Source organism: Acanthopagrus latus, chromosome 24 (genome assembly GCF_904848185.1).
Source record: "Acanthopagrus latus isolate v.2019 chromosome 24, fAcaLat1.1, whole genome shotgun sequence".
In the NCBI taxonomy this organism is placed as follows: Eukaryota; Metazoa; Chordata; class Actinopteri; order Spariformes; family Sparidae; genus Acanthopagrus; species Acanthopagrus latus.
Genome location: NC_051062.1, coordinates 14687574 through 14703365, shown reverse-complemented (window position 1 = coordinate 14703365; position 15792 = coordinate 14687574). Strand labels below are relative to the sequence as shown.

General features: G+C 40.6%; 1 protein-coding gene across 16 annotated transcripts in view; it reads right to left on the bottom strand.

The window, feature by feature from the left end:
* The window catches only part of LOC119015185, a 66846-nt gene that overhangs the window by 13267 nt on the left and 37787 nt on the right, over positions 1-15792 (bottom strand). For 6 of the 16 annotated variants that reach the window (XM_037090929.1, XM_037090932.1, XM_037090927.1 and 3 more), the window contains 5 exons: positions 7836-7988; positions 7272-7679; positions 3452-3859; positions 456-893; positions 174-299 (listed from right to left, as the gene is read on the bottom strand). The exons of 2 other annotated variants lie outside the window; for them this stretch is intronic. In XM_037090929.1, the coding sequence (XP_036946824.1) occupies positions 174-299; positions 456-893; positions 3452-3859; positions 7272-7679; positions 7836-7988 (1533 nt within the window). Of the gene's footprint in view, positions 1-173; positions 300-455; positions 894-3451; positions 3860-7271; positions 7680-7835; positions 7989-8552; positions 8835-9445; positions 11100-11239; positions 11671-12622; positions 13364-14201; positions 14229-14875; positions 14994-15391; positions 15512-15792 lie in introns of those variants that run through there. 8 more of the 16 variants (XM_037090944.1, XM_037090942.1, XM_037090941.1 and 5 more) reach the window with 8 other exon arrangements.

Sequence of the window (15792 nt, the reverse complement as noted above, 5' to 3'; positions counted from 1 at the left end):
CTTCCAGGAGGATGGAGCTCTTTCTCTCTGAGAGGTTTATGGACCAGACTGCAGGAGCTGACTGGAAAACTGACTGTAATGACGGAAGGACTCTCAGGCCTGTTTCCGGGTCATAAGAGTACAGATCCAACAGGAAATCATACCATTTCTCTTTCAGAGAGAATGTTTGATATGTGCACACTGATGATAACAGCTCCAGTATCTTCTCTCCTGTCTGATGTTCTCTGTCTGCTGCTGCACACAACAGATTCCCAAAGAACCTGATTTCCTCTGAAGGTTCTGGTAACTGAGCCACGAAACTGAAATCATGAAGATCAATGAAACATGTTATATATCAATATATAATATTTCTATGAGATTAAACTACAGACTGAAATCTGTTATCATTTTATCTGGATGCAGACAAATTCAAAGTAGATGAAAACAGAAGTGATGAAAAAAACAGGACCATTTACCTGAGCCGTGAGATATGAGGCAGACACTGTAGGAAACTCCTCACTTCACTCTCTTCATGTGAGCAGCCTGTCAGCCTCACTTGTTTCTTCTCTGATGTGAGTTTCAGCACTTCCAGGAGGATGGAGCTCTTTCTCTTTGAGAGGTCTATGGACCAGACTGCAGGAGCTGACTGGAAAACTGACTGTAATGATGGAAGGACTCTCAGGCCTGTTTCAGTCTCATAGATCTTCAGGTGGGAGCACAGATCCAACAGGAAACCAAACTGGTGTATGTGACTACTATGATACATGTGTCTGTCATCAAAAGGGAATGTTTGATATGTGCACACTGATGATAACAGCTCCAGTATCTTCTCTCCTGTCTGCTGTTCTCTCTCTGCTGCTGCACAGAACAGATTCCCAAATAGCTTTGCTGGACCTTTAAACTGCTGAGAGACACTGGAACAAGAATTGAACATTTAGTTATGACATGATGTCGTTGTCTTATGGTTTTTGTCAATGATAATTAATGAACTATATTGGGAACACTAGTGATTATAAGACAAGAGAAAAACACCTCTGAATTTAGTCCCATAATATTTTTTAAATACATATTATTAGTCTTACCTGAGCTCTGTAGTTGAGAGAAACAGAGCATCATATATAAACTCTGTACAGTCACAGTTCTGGACTAACCAGCTGAATGAACACATATTTTATTTAGGTGTCTGGTGATTTACACGACTCGTCCGTCGTGACAAACTAACTTACAACAAATCAAACTTTCCAGCATGTTGACCCGACATCATGTAGCAGCATAAGACATCAACATCACAACAGAGACATCATCCAACTCACCAAACCTCCACAAACAACATCAATCCAGGAGAAAAGAAAAGAGCAGATACACAAACACAGCCCCCGAAACACATGACGTGATACCAAATCACATCAAGATGAAGCAAGTAAACACAAATCAATCAATAGATCAATAATTAAACTAAAGTAAAACTACATCTGCATCCATTAGTGTCAGAGCCTGAATATTTAATCCAGTTGACAAATCAGATGTCTTCAGTCCAGAAGAGAGGAACGTATGTGTTGTATGTGACTGTCCTCCTCCTGTCCTCTGCTTCAGAGACACATTCACACTATCTAAAACTTTATCAAAGAGCTTTTCAGTTAGAGCTCCACCTCAATACCTATCACATCTAAACACACAACATTAACTTCTTAAACAGTACTTGTCATAACTCATGATATAAAGGACAGTATGAAGTCAAATGAATGTCATTCTCCACCTCATTCAGGTCTCAGTGTTCACAGCTCCTTCATCTGCTGCCACACCTGTATCTTCCTGTTTCAATGTGCAGCTTCACACATACTGATGTCTGACTGTCAGACTAACTGTACTCAACATATTCTTCACATCTTTACTCTTTGTTAAATAAACAATAAGCTCTTAGCTGTGATTTGCTCCAAGGACATGACTGGGAGCATTTAGCCTGCACTTGGTGTTTAAACTCCTCCACCTCCACATTTACTTTGTGGAGGCTCTTTTCTTCCAATCTGAACTCTTCTAATAAATCAAGAGCTTCACAGGCCCTTTCACCTTTAACACACAAACTCCAGTAAATATATATTTAACTGGCTGGTCAACTAGTTTGTAGCTCAACCGCCTGTTCCACAAGCTCAACATGCTAACTTTCCATCTGACTTCACACGGGTCTGCTCCATATCTCTGCTACGTGTCGGACACATTAATCTGCAGTATGGGGGCTCCTCGGGGAACAGTCCTGCCCCCTTCCTTTTCACCCTGTACACCTCAGACTTCTACCACCTATCACCTCACTGCCATCTACAGAAGTTCTCTGATGACTCTGCTATCGTCGGCCTCATCAGGGACGACGGAGCCTACAGAGAACTCATCAAGGACTTTGTGGACTGGTGCCAGCAGAACCACCTCCAGCTCAATGCCAGGAAGACCAAAGAACTGGTGGTGGATTTCCACAGGCACAAACAACCCTGCACACAGGTGAACATCGTGGGAACAGACATTGAGACGGTGACATCTTACAAGTACCTGGGAGTTCACCTGAACAATAAACTGGACTGGACTGATCACACTGCAGCGACATACAAGAAAGGTCAGAGCAGACTGTATCTGCTGAGGAAGCTCAGGTCCTTTGGGGTGCAGGGGGACCTCCTGACCTCTTTCTGTGACTCTGTGGTGGCATCAGCCATTTTCTGTGGAGTAGGTTGCTGGAGCAGCAGCATCTCTGCAGCAGACAGGAAGAGACTTGATAAACTTATCAAGAAGGCCAGCTCCATCCTGGAGGTGGTGGGAGAGAGCAGGATGATGGACAAGCTGTCTTCACCGCTGGTGCAGGAGTCCCACCTGCAGGTCACTATCTCAGCACTGGGCAGCTCCTTCAGCAACAGACTGATACACCTTAAGTGTGTGTTGGAGAGGCGTCGCAGGTCCTTCCTGCTGCTGTCACACTTTCCAACCAGTACTGCTCCCAGTAGACCTCAGCCTGAACTCTGCACTGTGCAATAACTCTGTACAAACTCATTTCATCACCCAAATGTATCATACATATTTAAAATCTGTATCTAAAAATTACTGTCCATGCTTGCACTATATCATATAAATATGTATATACGTCGATTCGATTCTATTTTCTTTCATTTTTAATTACATTGTCTATTTCATATTGTCTATTTTGCTATTGCTCTGTTCCTGTAATATTCTGTTGCTGAGACAAACTAATTTCCCCGTCTGCAGGACATTAAAGGATTTCTGATTCTGATTAAATACCACGATAGCTGCATATTTATTAAGTCCCAGAATCATCAACTCAGCATCATTATCTACGTGCTTCTTGTTTTGTAAATGATAATTCATAAACCCTTTTTGAATCATTGGTGATAATGAGCCACATTCACTAGGGAAGAGAAACTCTTCTGAAGTCGACACAAAATATTTTGAAATGTACATTATTAGTCAGTCTTACCTGAGCTGTGAGATATGAGGCAGACACTGTAGGAAACTCCTCACTTCACTCTCTTCATGTGAGCAGCCTGTCAGCTTCACTTGTTTCTTCTCTGATGTGAGTTTCAGCACTTCCAGGAGGATGGAGCTCTTTCTCTCTGAGAGGTTTATGGACCAGACTGCAGGAGCTGACTGGAAAACTGACTGTAATGATGGAAGGACTCTCTGGACTGTTTCCGGGTCATGAGAGTACAGATCCAACAGGAAATCCCACCATTTCTCTTTCAGAGGGAATGTTTGATATCTGCACACTGATGATAACAGCTCCATTATCTTCTCTCCTGTCTGATGTTCTCTCTCTGCTGCTGCACACAACAGATTCCCAAAGAACCTGATTTCTTCTGATGGTTTTGTCTGATCAGGAACAAAACTAAAGAGAAGGAAACATTTGTGATGATTTGATCTCATCTCAATGAATACAACAACAAAGTTCAGTATAAACTCACATTTAAATGCTTCTTTCATCAGAGCAGGCTAAACATCATAGCTCAACTTTTACTGACTCACAAAAACTGATCCTGTTTTTAAAATAACTACTTATTTGGCATTTTTAGTGCTTTTACTTGATGTTATTTTACATCGTGTTTGAGTTGTGAAAGTGTGAAATATAGTCGTAAAATATAAGAACACAAAGTGGAACAACAGCAGGGATGTGAATCTTTGGATGTCTCACGATTTGATTCGATTCCGATTCTGATTCTCAATTCAACCGATTCTAGATTCAAAAATTGATACAATGCATGGTGTGTTAAGGCAAATTATGGCATCAAAACAATAAAGTTTGTATAAGATAATGTGATTTTTAAATAAACTGATTCCAATGATGTAATCACACAAAGGCAAACTTAAGACAAAAGGTAACATTTATTTATGCTAAACCAATAAAAACTTACTTACTGTACAAGAAATAACTTGCATAAATAAAACTGCATAAATAAAAGCTTAGGCCAGCTGCCCCTTTCTTCCAGAAGTAAGTCTCAACTCTCAGTGACTGCGAGAATAAGTTCAAGGTATACACAACAAAATAAAACTTCTGTTCATAAATAAAATTGCCTAAATAAAAGCTTAGGCTGGCCGCCTTTATCTCTCTCATAAATGGTGCCCATTTCAAAATACACAACATTGAAACTGGTGTTTTCTTTTATATTTCAGAAATAACACTGCAAACTTTAACTGCTATTTTGTGTGATTTCTCCACAAATCACCCAACAAGGGTGGACACATCTTGGGCTTGGTGTGTAGGATTACACAGTCCATAATTGTCCATGTGGGATTACTGTCCATCAGGAACATTAAGGTTCTTTTGCAGAAAAAGAAGCTGGTCTATGTGTTCTGGACTGAGATTGCTTCGTGTGCTGTCACAATATCTCCAGCGGTGGAAAATACCCTTTCCGCTGCAACGCTAGTACCAGGGATGCATAGGTAGCGTTCAGCTAATTTGGCTAGTAGATGGAAAGCTGTCTCATGGTTCCTCCACCAACGAAGGGGGTCCTCTGAAAGAGACAGTGGATCAGCCTCCAGGGACTTATTCAGCTCCTCCTCAGCTCTGGTGCTGGCAGATTTAGGTGCAACTCTCACCTCAGTAAATGCCTTGCCCAACAGATTAAATAGTGCAGATGATTTGATGCTGGATCCCTCTCAGGATTGTTCTCAGCCTCGCCTGGTGTCACCTCTTCATGCAGAAAAAGTCAGCAGTCATATTAATTATCTTAAGGTTTTTATCCTTCATACACAGTTTTTAGCCATTTTGTTATTGCGCTGTATTTTCATTGTGATCTGCTAAGGGACTAGATGCAAATTAACTTGAAGATAATCTGGTGTGGTGCATCAAATGGTAACATTTGTGTTTGAGCTGTACACTGTCCATTTTTAAAAATAAAAAAAATGAAATTAAAACAAAATCTATATGCACCTTCATACTTTAGTGACATGTTGTAACAGTGTATTATAAGTTAAACAATATCATGCCACTATATACTTTTTTTAATGTGTTTTTTAAAGAGTGGACAAATTAACTGAAGTGCTGCAGCCTCTGCGATCACTTTGGCATGGATGTCCAGCTGTTTATCTTTTGCAAGACAAGGCAATGCTTTGAACCTGGGGTCGAGTGTAGAGGCCGTGTAAAGACTGGTCTTGTTCTGCACACTCGTGTATCTCTTTGCCAGGTCATCGTGGACGGCCAGTTTGATTTCTCAGACGATTGGTGTTTCACCCGCGAAGCTTGCGTCCATGTCCTGGAGCAGCTGGGCATGCAATGGAGCGATCACTGACAGTGTGGGTGTGGAGTCCTCTGACATCATGCTGGTTGCGTCTTTCACAGACTTGAGTGCTTTAGCTACTTCCTCAGCATTTGAAATGTCTGTTTCGCTCAGAGTGCAGATGTCACCTGAGCTACCACATCTCCTCACCTGTAGAGACAGGTGAGAGGCACAAATAGCCTCCTGCTGCTCCAGAAATCCTTCGATCATTTCAAATGCGCTATTCCAGCGTGTAGGCACGTCAGGTTTCAGCTTGTGCAGCGGCAACTGCAGGAGCCTGTTTTTCCTGCAGGGCATGGGTGGCCATGCTGCTGCGGTGGAAAATCCGGTGATGCGCCTAATCCTCCCCAGCAGCCGCGACACTGAATCTAACTTCAGAGCTGATATTAACTTCTTTAATTTAACTATTGTTTGGATATTTAATGTATAATATAGGTTTACATTTTGGAAACTCATATGTGTATTTTTAGTTTTACGCTGCAAAGTAACAAGTTAATGTATCTGTCAAATACATTTAGTGAGGCAAAGAGCACCAGTGTGGCAACATAACCAAGAACACAATGAACATAATCAAGTCTAAGATTGGACCTCAGTATATTACTTGAGTAAATGTACTCACTGTAATTATTTTCCAACTCTGATATTAAAGTCTAATGTTGTGATGTTGTGCTGCAGTGGGACCTCTGTCTTTAGTTTCTGTCATCAGTTCATATTTAACAGTCTGTTTATTGGCATTTATTGTGTCAGATTACAGAGAAATCTCTTTGTTTTGAGTTCATACCGATGTGGTAAGACAGATTCATTCACTCCATGTCTACTTGCTAGTCACAGTTATAATTTACTGATTTTAACACACCTACAAAGAAACTGCCACTCTCTGGAGACAGATGGACAGACTCTCTGTGGCTGAGAACTGGGCACCGGTCAGCCTCAGGTAGAGCTGGAAGCTGCTTTAAGCCAGGTGCAGCTCCAGACGGTGAAATTCACCCAGCTGGGTGCAACGCAAGTAACAATAATCAACCCAATAACCCAACAATCCTGCAATCATACTCGAGCATTTGACATGAGGCCAATATTCTCTTCACATTTGGTCTGAACACACCGTAAGTCCTACTAGGACCCAAACTGACATCAGAAATCTTTAAGAATTGTGGATAAAGTCACATAGTGTAAATATCATGTGTGTGATTGGCAAATGACAAAAAAGCAGTAAAATATACGGCTCTACTATGTCGCTCTCTTTTTTTTTTGTTCTGTTGCTGGCTGTAGCTATGAAAGAAATAGTTATTGATCATTTCTTTTTCTTTTTTTTGTTGCGGCAGTGCTGTAAATCGAGCAGCAGAATGCATTTAGGGGAAACACATTCATGGCTCTTTGGTGGAGCTCTGCTTTGAATGAAGTTCCATCATGACAAGTGAATGGACTACTTGCGGAGTGACATGAAGCCATGAATCAGAGGCACAGAAAACACTGACAGCGTAGTATCAAAAGCTTTTACCAAAAAACAGTTGTTGTCAGTCTTACCTGAGCTGTGAGATATGAGGCAGACACTGTAGGAAACTCCTCACTTCACTCTCTTCATGTGAGCAGCCTGTCAGCTTCACTTGTTTCTTCTCTGATGTGAGTTTCAGCACTTCCAGGAGGATGGAGCTCTTTCTCTCTGAGAGGTTTATGGACCAGACTGCAGGAGCTGACTGGAAAACTGACTGCAATGATGGAAGGACTCTCAGGCCTGTTTCCGGGTCATAAGAGTACAGATCCAACAGGAAATCATACCATTTCTCTTTCAGAGAGAATGTTTGATATGTGCACACTGATGATAACAGCTCCAGTATCTTCTCTCCTGTCTGATGTTCTCTGTCTGCTGCTGCACACAACAGATTCCCAAAGAACCTGATTTCCTCTGAAGGTTCTGGTAACTGAGCCACGAAACTGAAATCATGAAGATCAATGAAACATGTTATATATCAATATATAATATTTCTATGAGATTAAACTACAGACTGAAATCTGTTATCATTTTATCTGGATGCAGACAAATTCAAAGTAGATGAAAACAGAAGTGATGAAAAAAACAGGACCATTTACCTGAGCCGTGAGATATGAGGCAGACACTGTAGGAAACTCCTCACTTCACTCTCTTCATGTGAGCAGCCTGTCAGCTTCACTTGTTTCTTCTCTGATGTGAGTTTCAGCACTTCCAGGAGGATGGAGCTCTTTCTCTCTGAGAGGTTTATGGACCAGACTGCAGGAACTGACTGGAAAACTGACTGCAATGATGGAAGGACTCTCAGGCCTGTTTCCGGGTCATAAGAGTACAGATCCAACAGGAAATCATACCATTTCTCTTTCAGAGAGAATGTTTGATATGTGCACACTGATGATAACAGCTCCAGTATCTTCTCTCCTGTCTGATGTTCTCTGTCTGCTGCTGCACACAACAGATTCCCAAAGAACCTGATTTCCTCTGAAGGTTCTGGTAACTGAGCCACGAAACTGAAATCATGAAGATCAATGAAACATGTTATATATCAATATATAATATTTCTATGAGATTAAACTACAGACTGAAATCTGTTATCATTTTATCTGGATGCAGACAAATTCAAAGTAGATGAAAACAGAAGTGATGAAAAAAACAGGACCATTTACCTGAGCTGTGAGATATGAGGCAGACACTGTAGGAAACTCCTCACTTCACTCTCTTCATGTGAGCAGCCTGTCAGCTTCACTTGTTTCTTCTCTGATGTGAGTTTCAGCACTTCCAGGAGGATGGAGCTCTTTCTCTCTGAGAGGTTTATGGACCAGACTGCAGGAGCTGACTGGAAAAGTGTCACCAGCTTTGGAATGACACTAAAAGAACCTTTACTTACAATATGTTGATAAAAATCCAGAAGGATGATATTTAAGTCAGTGTTAACAGAAAACAGTGAGAAGAGGGTATTCACTACATTGTGAAAGCTCTCTCCTTTGTCAAGTGCTGCTTTCAGGCATAAATCCAGTAACAGCTGCTTTGATTTCCTCTCTGGTGTCCCACAGCATCGGTCCTGTTCCTGCAGTCGTAGACCTTTGTAGATCCTCCTGGAGCTGCATGATAACAAACAGATCTATCAAACAGTGTTCGGTTTAAGATGTGACCATAAACACTATCAGGGAATAAAAGCTGCTGGATAATTTGTTTTCTTACCTGGAAAGTAAAACAATTAATTGACCAATAAAATGTTTTTTATCTATGCATTATGAGGCCTAAGAGAAGTTTTGAGTTTTAAAATCTGTTGAATTCTTGGATGAAGGCCTGTTAGTTAAATCAATTTCCCACTAAGCATCATCAAAAGCAATCATGGGTCAGAGCATCCTGTGGATATAACTCAGACAAATCACACATAAAACATATTTGCAGGCCAAGTACCCTGCATCATGACAACGGCAATCCCAAATCACTGTGCGACCCCCAGCAGGACAATGCGCCCTGACACACTGTAAACACTGCACAGACTTCACCAAAGAAACGGATCAAAAAGCTCAAGGCGTCAACTTGGTCTTCAAATTCCAAATATCTTGAAAGGACCAGTGGGGCCTCAGTGGATCAGACTTATTCCAGGACATCTAATCAATGCTCAATAAGATTAGGATTTGGGAAATCTGGAGATCATGTACGTTGTCATCTCAGCAGTAACATCAAACATGCTCACACTTACCATTGGACATTTTGAAGGCATCCAAACAGTCGTCTCATTCCTTGTTCTGACAGCTCACTGCCCTCAAGGTTCAGCCTTATTTTCCTTTTGCTTGACTGAGTGACTACGTAGTTCACAGAACAGCAGGAGAAAGGACTGAGACTCTCTCCACTGAGATCAAGATCATAGTCCAGTCTGTCCAGAAAGTAGAGACATGCTTCAGGACTCTGGGACTCATACAAGCACTGGCAGTAGAACAGTATGTCCACAGCAAGCCCACTGTCCTCAGTGTCAGACCCATCTTTCTCACACAGCTGAGGGGAAAATGTGTTTATCATTTCTTTAAAGAACCACTCAGTTGTGATCTTGAGCTGCTGATCTGGAATCAGACACTTCATCAAACTGGGGCTCTTATCAGTCAACAGCCGACACATGAATGGGATCAGATGTTTCATGTGTTTCTTCTCCTCAGTGAGGCACTGCTGGAAAACATCCTTGATTTTATCTGGATTCTTCAGGAGCCACAGCGCCGCAAAAAACTCCTGCATCGTGTAGTGAAGAAACGCATATATGGTTTTTGTCTCAGTGAGAGCGACTTTGAGAACCAGTGGTTTCAGGAAGGACAGGACACAACTGTCTTCACACTGAAATTCTGTCAAGTTGACAGTTTTTCCTTCAGTTGCATGAAAAGCCGCCTCAGCCAAAGACAGTATTTCCTCTCTTTTGTTGCTGATGAAGGAGTTCATATTTTTCTTTTTTGTTTTGTTGCTGTTTATCTGAAGACAGAAACGAACAATATTGATGTAGATTTCAGTTATACTGTTTGGCTGTGGAGAGTCTTCAGGTGTCTGAGATGAAAAGCAGGCAGCTACCATCAGTGCGTACATGGGGACATGGCAGAGAGTCAGCAACTCCACGTTTCTCAACACATTTCCCTGTTCTTCACCAAGAGTCTCAGCCATGTATGTTCTGACGCTCTGCTCACTAAAGCCTTTCACTTCCACTCTGAAAAAGTCGTTGAAAAAGTCCTCCGAAAAAAGCTCCTCATCATCTGGTCTGCAGGTGATGATGACCTTGGCATAAGGTAGTCGGTCCATCTCTACAATTCTCTGCACCACTGAAGAAGAGAGGTCTGTGACTCCATCAAAAATGATTGTAACACTGTCAGAATACCTCTTCATATCCTCTAAGACCTCTTCTTTGCCTTCATGTGGTTCACTGAACACATTGAACAGAAGATCCTCCAAGCTTATGTCCTTCGTGATGTGTGATGTTTCTCTCATGTCAAAGTAAAACATGTAATCCAGTTTCTTGGAGTCTCTTTCTGCCCAGAGTTTCAACAGTTCATGACTGAGCGCCGTCTTTCCGATTCCAGGTTTACCAACCAAGAGTATGTTTTCAACCTTTTTCAGCAAGTCACTGGGGGACATTTCTGATCTGGCCTCAGGGATGTACGTCCTCATCTTTTTATGGCGACTCATCTTGCTTTTCTTGCTCTTGAATTTCTTTATTTTAGATAGAGAATCACTTCCTTCTGTGTCTAATACAAGTGAAGTGTATGACAAATCTGGTTTGTTTTGTCCAAACAGACTCTTGTTGGATTTCCAAAAATTGTTAGATATTTTTTGTGCTTTTGACTTCAGCTCTGCCTGATATTGGTGGCACGGCCTTGAGCCTAAAATAAAGCAAACATGAGTAAATAAATGTTTCATGAATGAAATCCTCTGACTTTGCTCATAATAATAGCAATATTTTTCTACTATATAAACTTGGCACATTAAAATATGTAATAAAAATAAAAAAGTAATAAATTACCTTGTAGGTAGTTTGTATCCATTTGTGTGTCTTCCTTGAAAGAATAACAGCTGATCCAGTGGTGCAGGTCAAACTTCTTGGTCTCAGAAGAAGCTGCACTACTTTTCTCAGGGAGAAGCGACGGCCTCCCTAAAGTCCTCTCCCTCGTCATGTCAATAATCTTGAGGAACTCGTCGCAGGCTGCTTCCCCTTTTGCTATGACTGAGTCCAGTAGATTCCTGGTTTTATCTTGGTCTTTTGTTGCTGCCTTAATTTCACTGACCTCTTCATCACTGAAAACTCCCTTTTCATGTAAGTTCTCCCAAATCACTGAGAGACTCTTTAATTCTCTCACAAGGTCGGGTCTGGCACCTCTGACGTGATCTAAGGCAGTTGTACAAGCCATGTGTCCGATGTCTGTATATTCTCCACACAGATCCAACTTCAATGATCTGGAGAACAAATTACCGCATTCATGAAAATGTTAATTATAACTTTTTTTTTTCCTGTGATGTATTAACTATTGCAGTAAATGTATAAAATCTCTCAGAGTAACAGTAACATTTTTTGCAGGACTGTAAGAATAGTGTTACTCCACCAGAACATCCAACATATTCATTCTTACTGACTGTCTTTCAGCACGTCTCTCAAATACTCAGCTCGTCACTGTAGAACTAGTTGAACAACTCCAAGATGATCTTTAGCACAGATCTGTTTCTGAACCAACCACACCAAAGTGTTAAAATTCTGACTGACCTTATTTTCAGCATTAGTGGAGTCCAGAGGATAAACATCCCAAATTCTTGAAATCTCACTTAGATCCTTCTTTGAGAATTCTTGGAATTCTCTGGATGTAATTTATTCGAAATGGAAAAGATTTGAGGGTATCTCCAAAAACATTGGAGACAGCATAACTGCTAACAGTTGCTCATTATACCCTCTGCTGTAAGCAAGTAGATCAGTTAGCCAGGAGGCTATGTGATCCAAGTAGCAGATGGGAGACTGTATTGACTGTGACTGCATGTATGTCAAAATAGCATTAAAAAATATCCAATGTTTGTTGTGTCATAATTAGGTATTAGTAGTCATCAACTCTGATTTTCACCCATGAGTACTCTGTATTCATGTGATAATGTGTTAATAAGTTCTGAATAGTTAAGGATCGGAGTGTGGACATGTTGACTCGTGTTGCGGCTGGTGAAATCCAATCACAAGATGGTCTCCAGTTCTACTTTGTGATGTCCTTTTTGTATGTTATCTTGCCCATTAAGTAATGCACATGTGCAACTCTCATCAAAGACTGAGCAGAGGCAGTTAACAATTGCATTAATGAAGAAAACAGACATGCTGAGACAACATCATACACAGACACAAGCAGACTGAATATCAGAGAGAAACACTTACACACAGGTCTCTGCTGATGATAGACTCCATTCACTGTCTCTGGTTTGAGGTTTTCCTGAACACGAAGAAAAAGGAACAGAAAACAATCACATGATGGCTTCGAATCAGAAGAGAGTCCCAGATAAAGATGGCATGATTGATTGGTTGGTGGGGCGACATCCTGAGATGAACTACCATAAAGATTTGTATAAACTATAATATTTACTTTATGTGTATAAAATCTCTGCATCGATAAAATCCGACTCGTATCTATACTTAAAACAAACTAATTTAGAAGTAGGACCAAGTGCTTGTTTCCGTTCTCATCGCCACGGCCGCGATCTGCCAATTCAGCCAGAGTCTCGTCTCACGCGAGTTGGAGGCAGGGGGTGCAGAGCACCAAACAGCAGGCTGGAAATCAGAGCCAGTCAGAGAGAAAGTAAGCATGGACGAAGAAGAGATAGACTCGCCGGTCACTTACAAGTCTGGTGTTTGTGGACACTTTTATAAAAGAGATGGTCAACTTGAGAAAGGACATCTGTAAAATGTGCCATGCCGTGATTTAACACAACCAATCTAAGGTCTCACCTGAAGCGGCGACATGGCGTTAATGTCACAGGGGTCTCCGTCGGCTCCAGTGGTTAGCACCATCGGGGTGCTGCTGCTGCTAACACAATGTTTGTGTTTGTGTCGGCTGCATGGTTACACGTGAGTTGTCCTAGTGCTGAAAACATGACTTTTCGCATACGTCATATCACTCCCCTAGACACAAGAAGAAAGCCAAAACATATACTTTTACTAAGGAAAATGACAAAAATAATAGTAACGCACAGTGACTTGAATAAGTAACTTTAATCTGATTACTGGTTTGGAAATATTAACACGTTAGATTACTCATAGTGGTCAGAATAAAGTAACACATTACTGGCATCATTGATTGTGTAGCTTAAGTGCAACATGGAGTTTAAAGAGGTAAAGAAAAAAAACAATTAACTTTGAGCTAGTTTGGAGGAACGTCTGAGATATGGACCCATTTCAAACAAGTTGTGGACAGTGACAACATGTGTGTCAATCTGTTCAACTTTTGCATTCATTCAACAGCTTATAACTGCCAAAAGGCACCACTGCTTAGAGTTTAGGTTCCCATTGTCCCTGTTCAAAGTGTTAAGCACACTGTAGGAATCAAGAATGAACATGAACTATCTGCACCACTTTGTATTCCATTGTACAATATTCTTCTGCATCGCATCGTATCGCACTGTATCGCATTATGTTAAACAACATTGTACTATATCGCACTTTATAGCGGTAAGTGGGAGAATCGTATCGTATCTTATTGGTGGTTGTTTTATATTAATCTTTCATGTATCGTATTGTTGGCAGTGTATCGAGATGCGTATTGTATTGCCTCAGTGTTGAACATGCACATCCCTATGCCAGTGTGTCCAGCCCGTAAAAAGATTCAGATGGATATATCAGTTGATAGATATCATATACATACAGTATGTAATGGAAGTATACATTTTACAGTTCAACAATTAACTTTAGTGTTACTTACTTTACTGTTTATTTAATTGGAAAAATTATAATCATAACTTACCCCAAGCATCTGTTCATTCATTATGTTCTGAAAAAAGATGACACAAAGGAAAGTTATAACACATATGCTGATGATCTAAACTGTATGACTCTGAACTTATCAATTCCTTTTATTGAGCATCATGTTGTTTTGACTGTTGCACACTTTAAATGTATAACTGTAATTTATTTTATATCCTCTTTAAAATAACATTAGTGCAAAGCTAGCAAATTCATTTCTAACAAATGCTGCACAAATATTCTTTCATTTCATCTCGCAAGATAGCAAACCGACTGTTAGCTCTGTGGCTACAGCTAGCTCCACTAAAACTGAATAAAATCTGATTGATAATGGCACTAAAATCTAATAAATAAAAATGTTATTGAAAAATACATCAGATGGTCACATATGCATTAAACAAATGAAACAGGCTGCAGTAAATACAACAAAAGCAAAAGAGAACAACATATATAGCTGTTAGCTTCTGGCTGCCTTCAAGAAAGATGCTAACTGATATGATGATGATGATGTTAAATTAGGGCTGAACTGTCTCAACAGCTCAGATTTGTGTCAGTCCAGTGAAACTAAACTGAAGGGTTGATGTGATGAACGTTTTGTGAATGTTATTCTTTTGTAATTTCCCATAAAAGTCATAATTAGCTCGTTACAAAGCAGAAAGAAAAAACTCAACTGACCTTAACCGCCATCAGTTACACAGACGTTGCTAACAGCTACACAAAGTTAGCTAACCGGTCAAATAATAAACAGTTTTAAATACTCACAAATAAACAAGTTAACGTTATACACACACACACACACACGCACACACACAGAGTTACCGTTACCGTTACTTTTCCGTTACATACACGTTCAACTGCCACATCCGACCTGGTCATTTCAAATTTAAACACTTCCTCATGCAGAAAGTGACAAAATGGCGCCCAACTGTACTTAATACGTTAACTTTACACGCAAACGATGTATGGCGGCATTTTACAGTTTTAAATCTCCGTTTAAACATAACTTAAGTCTGGAATGTTCATTCAAACATGAGCTGATGTCTCAGGACACACAACAGAATCAGACAGAAGTCTTGAACATGGCGGAGCCTCGTCTGAGCTGTAGTCTGGATGGATGTGTCCTCTTTATCTCTCCATCTTAATCCACCTTTTAAAAACACTACCTGTCCTGCTCTTCTTCCTTAAACTCACCTGTATGACAGTTTGTCCTCCTGAGGTTCAGTCCAGTGGGTTTCTCTGTGTTAGGAGGGTTTAATTAATCCTACACGGTGTCAGAAACACTGCTGCTGCTGCCGGGTTTGTCTTACTTTCACTTTTGCTTGCTGTATGAACTTTAAATGTGGTGTCATGTAAACTAACATCCACAAGATGTCACTGCTGGAATACAAATCACAGCCTGAGGGCCGAACTGCAGCCTGACAGCAGGACTTCAGTCTGAAACACAAGTTATCCTGCAGTTATAATTGTGTTCTGAAGGTCAAACTGATGATAGATTTGAATTATTATCGCTTCTGATCACAAGATACTAAATATTATATGAAATAAGAGACACACAAAGCTCCCGGCAGCAGCAGCAGCAACATGTTGAATCA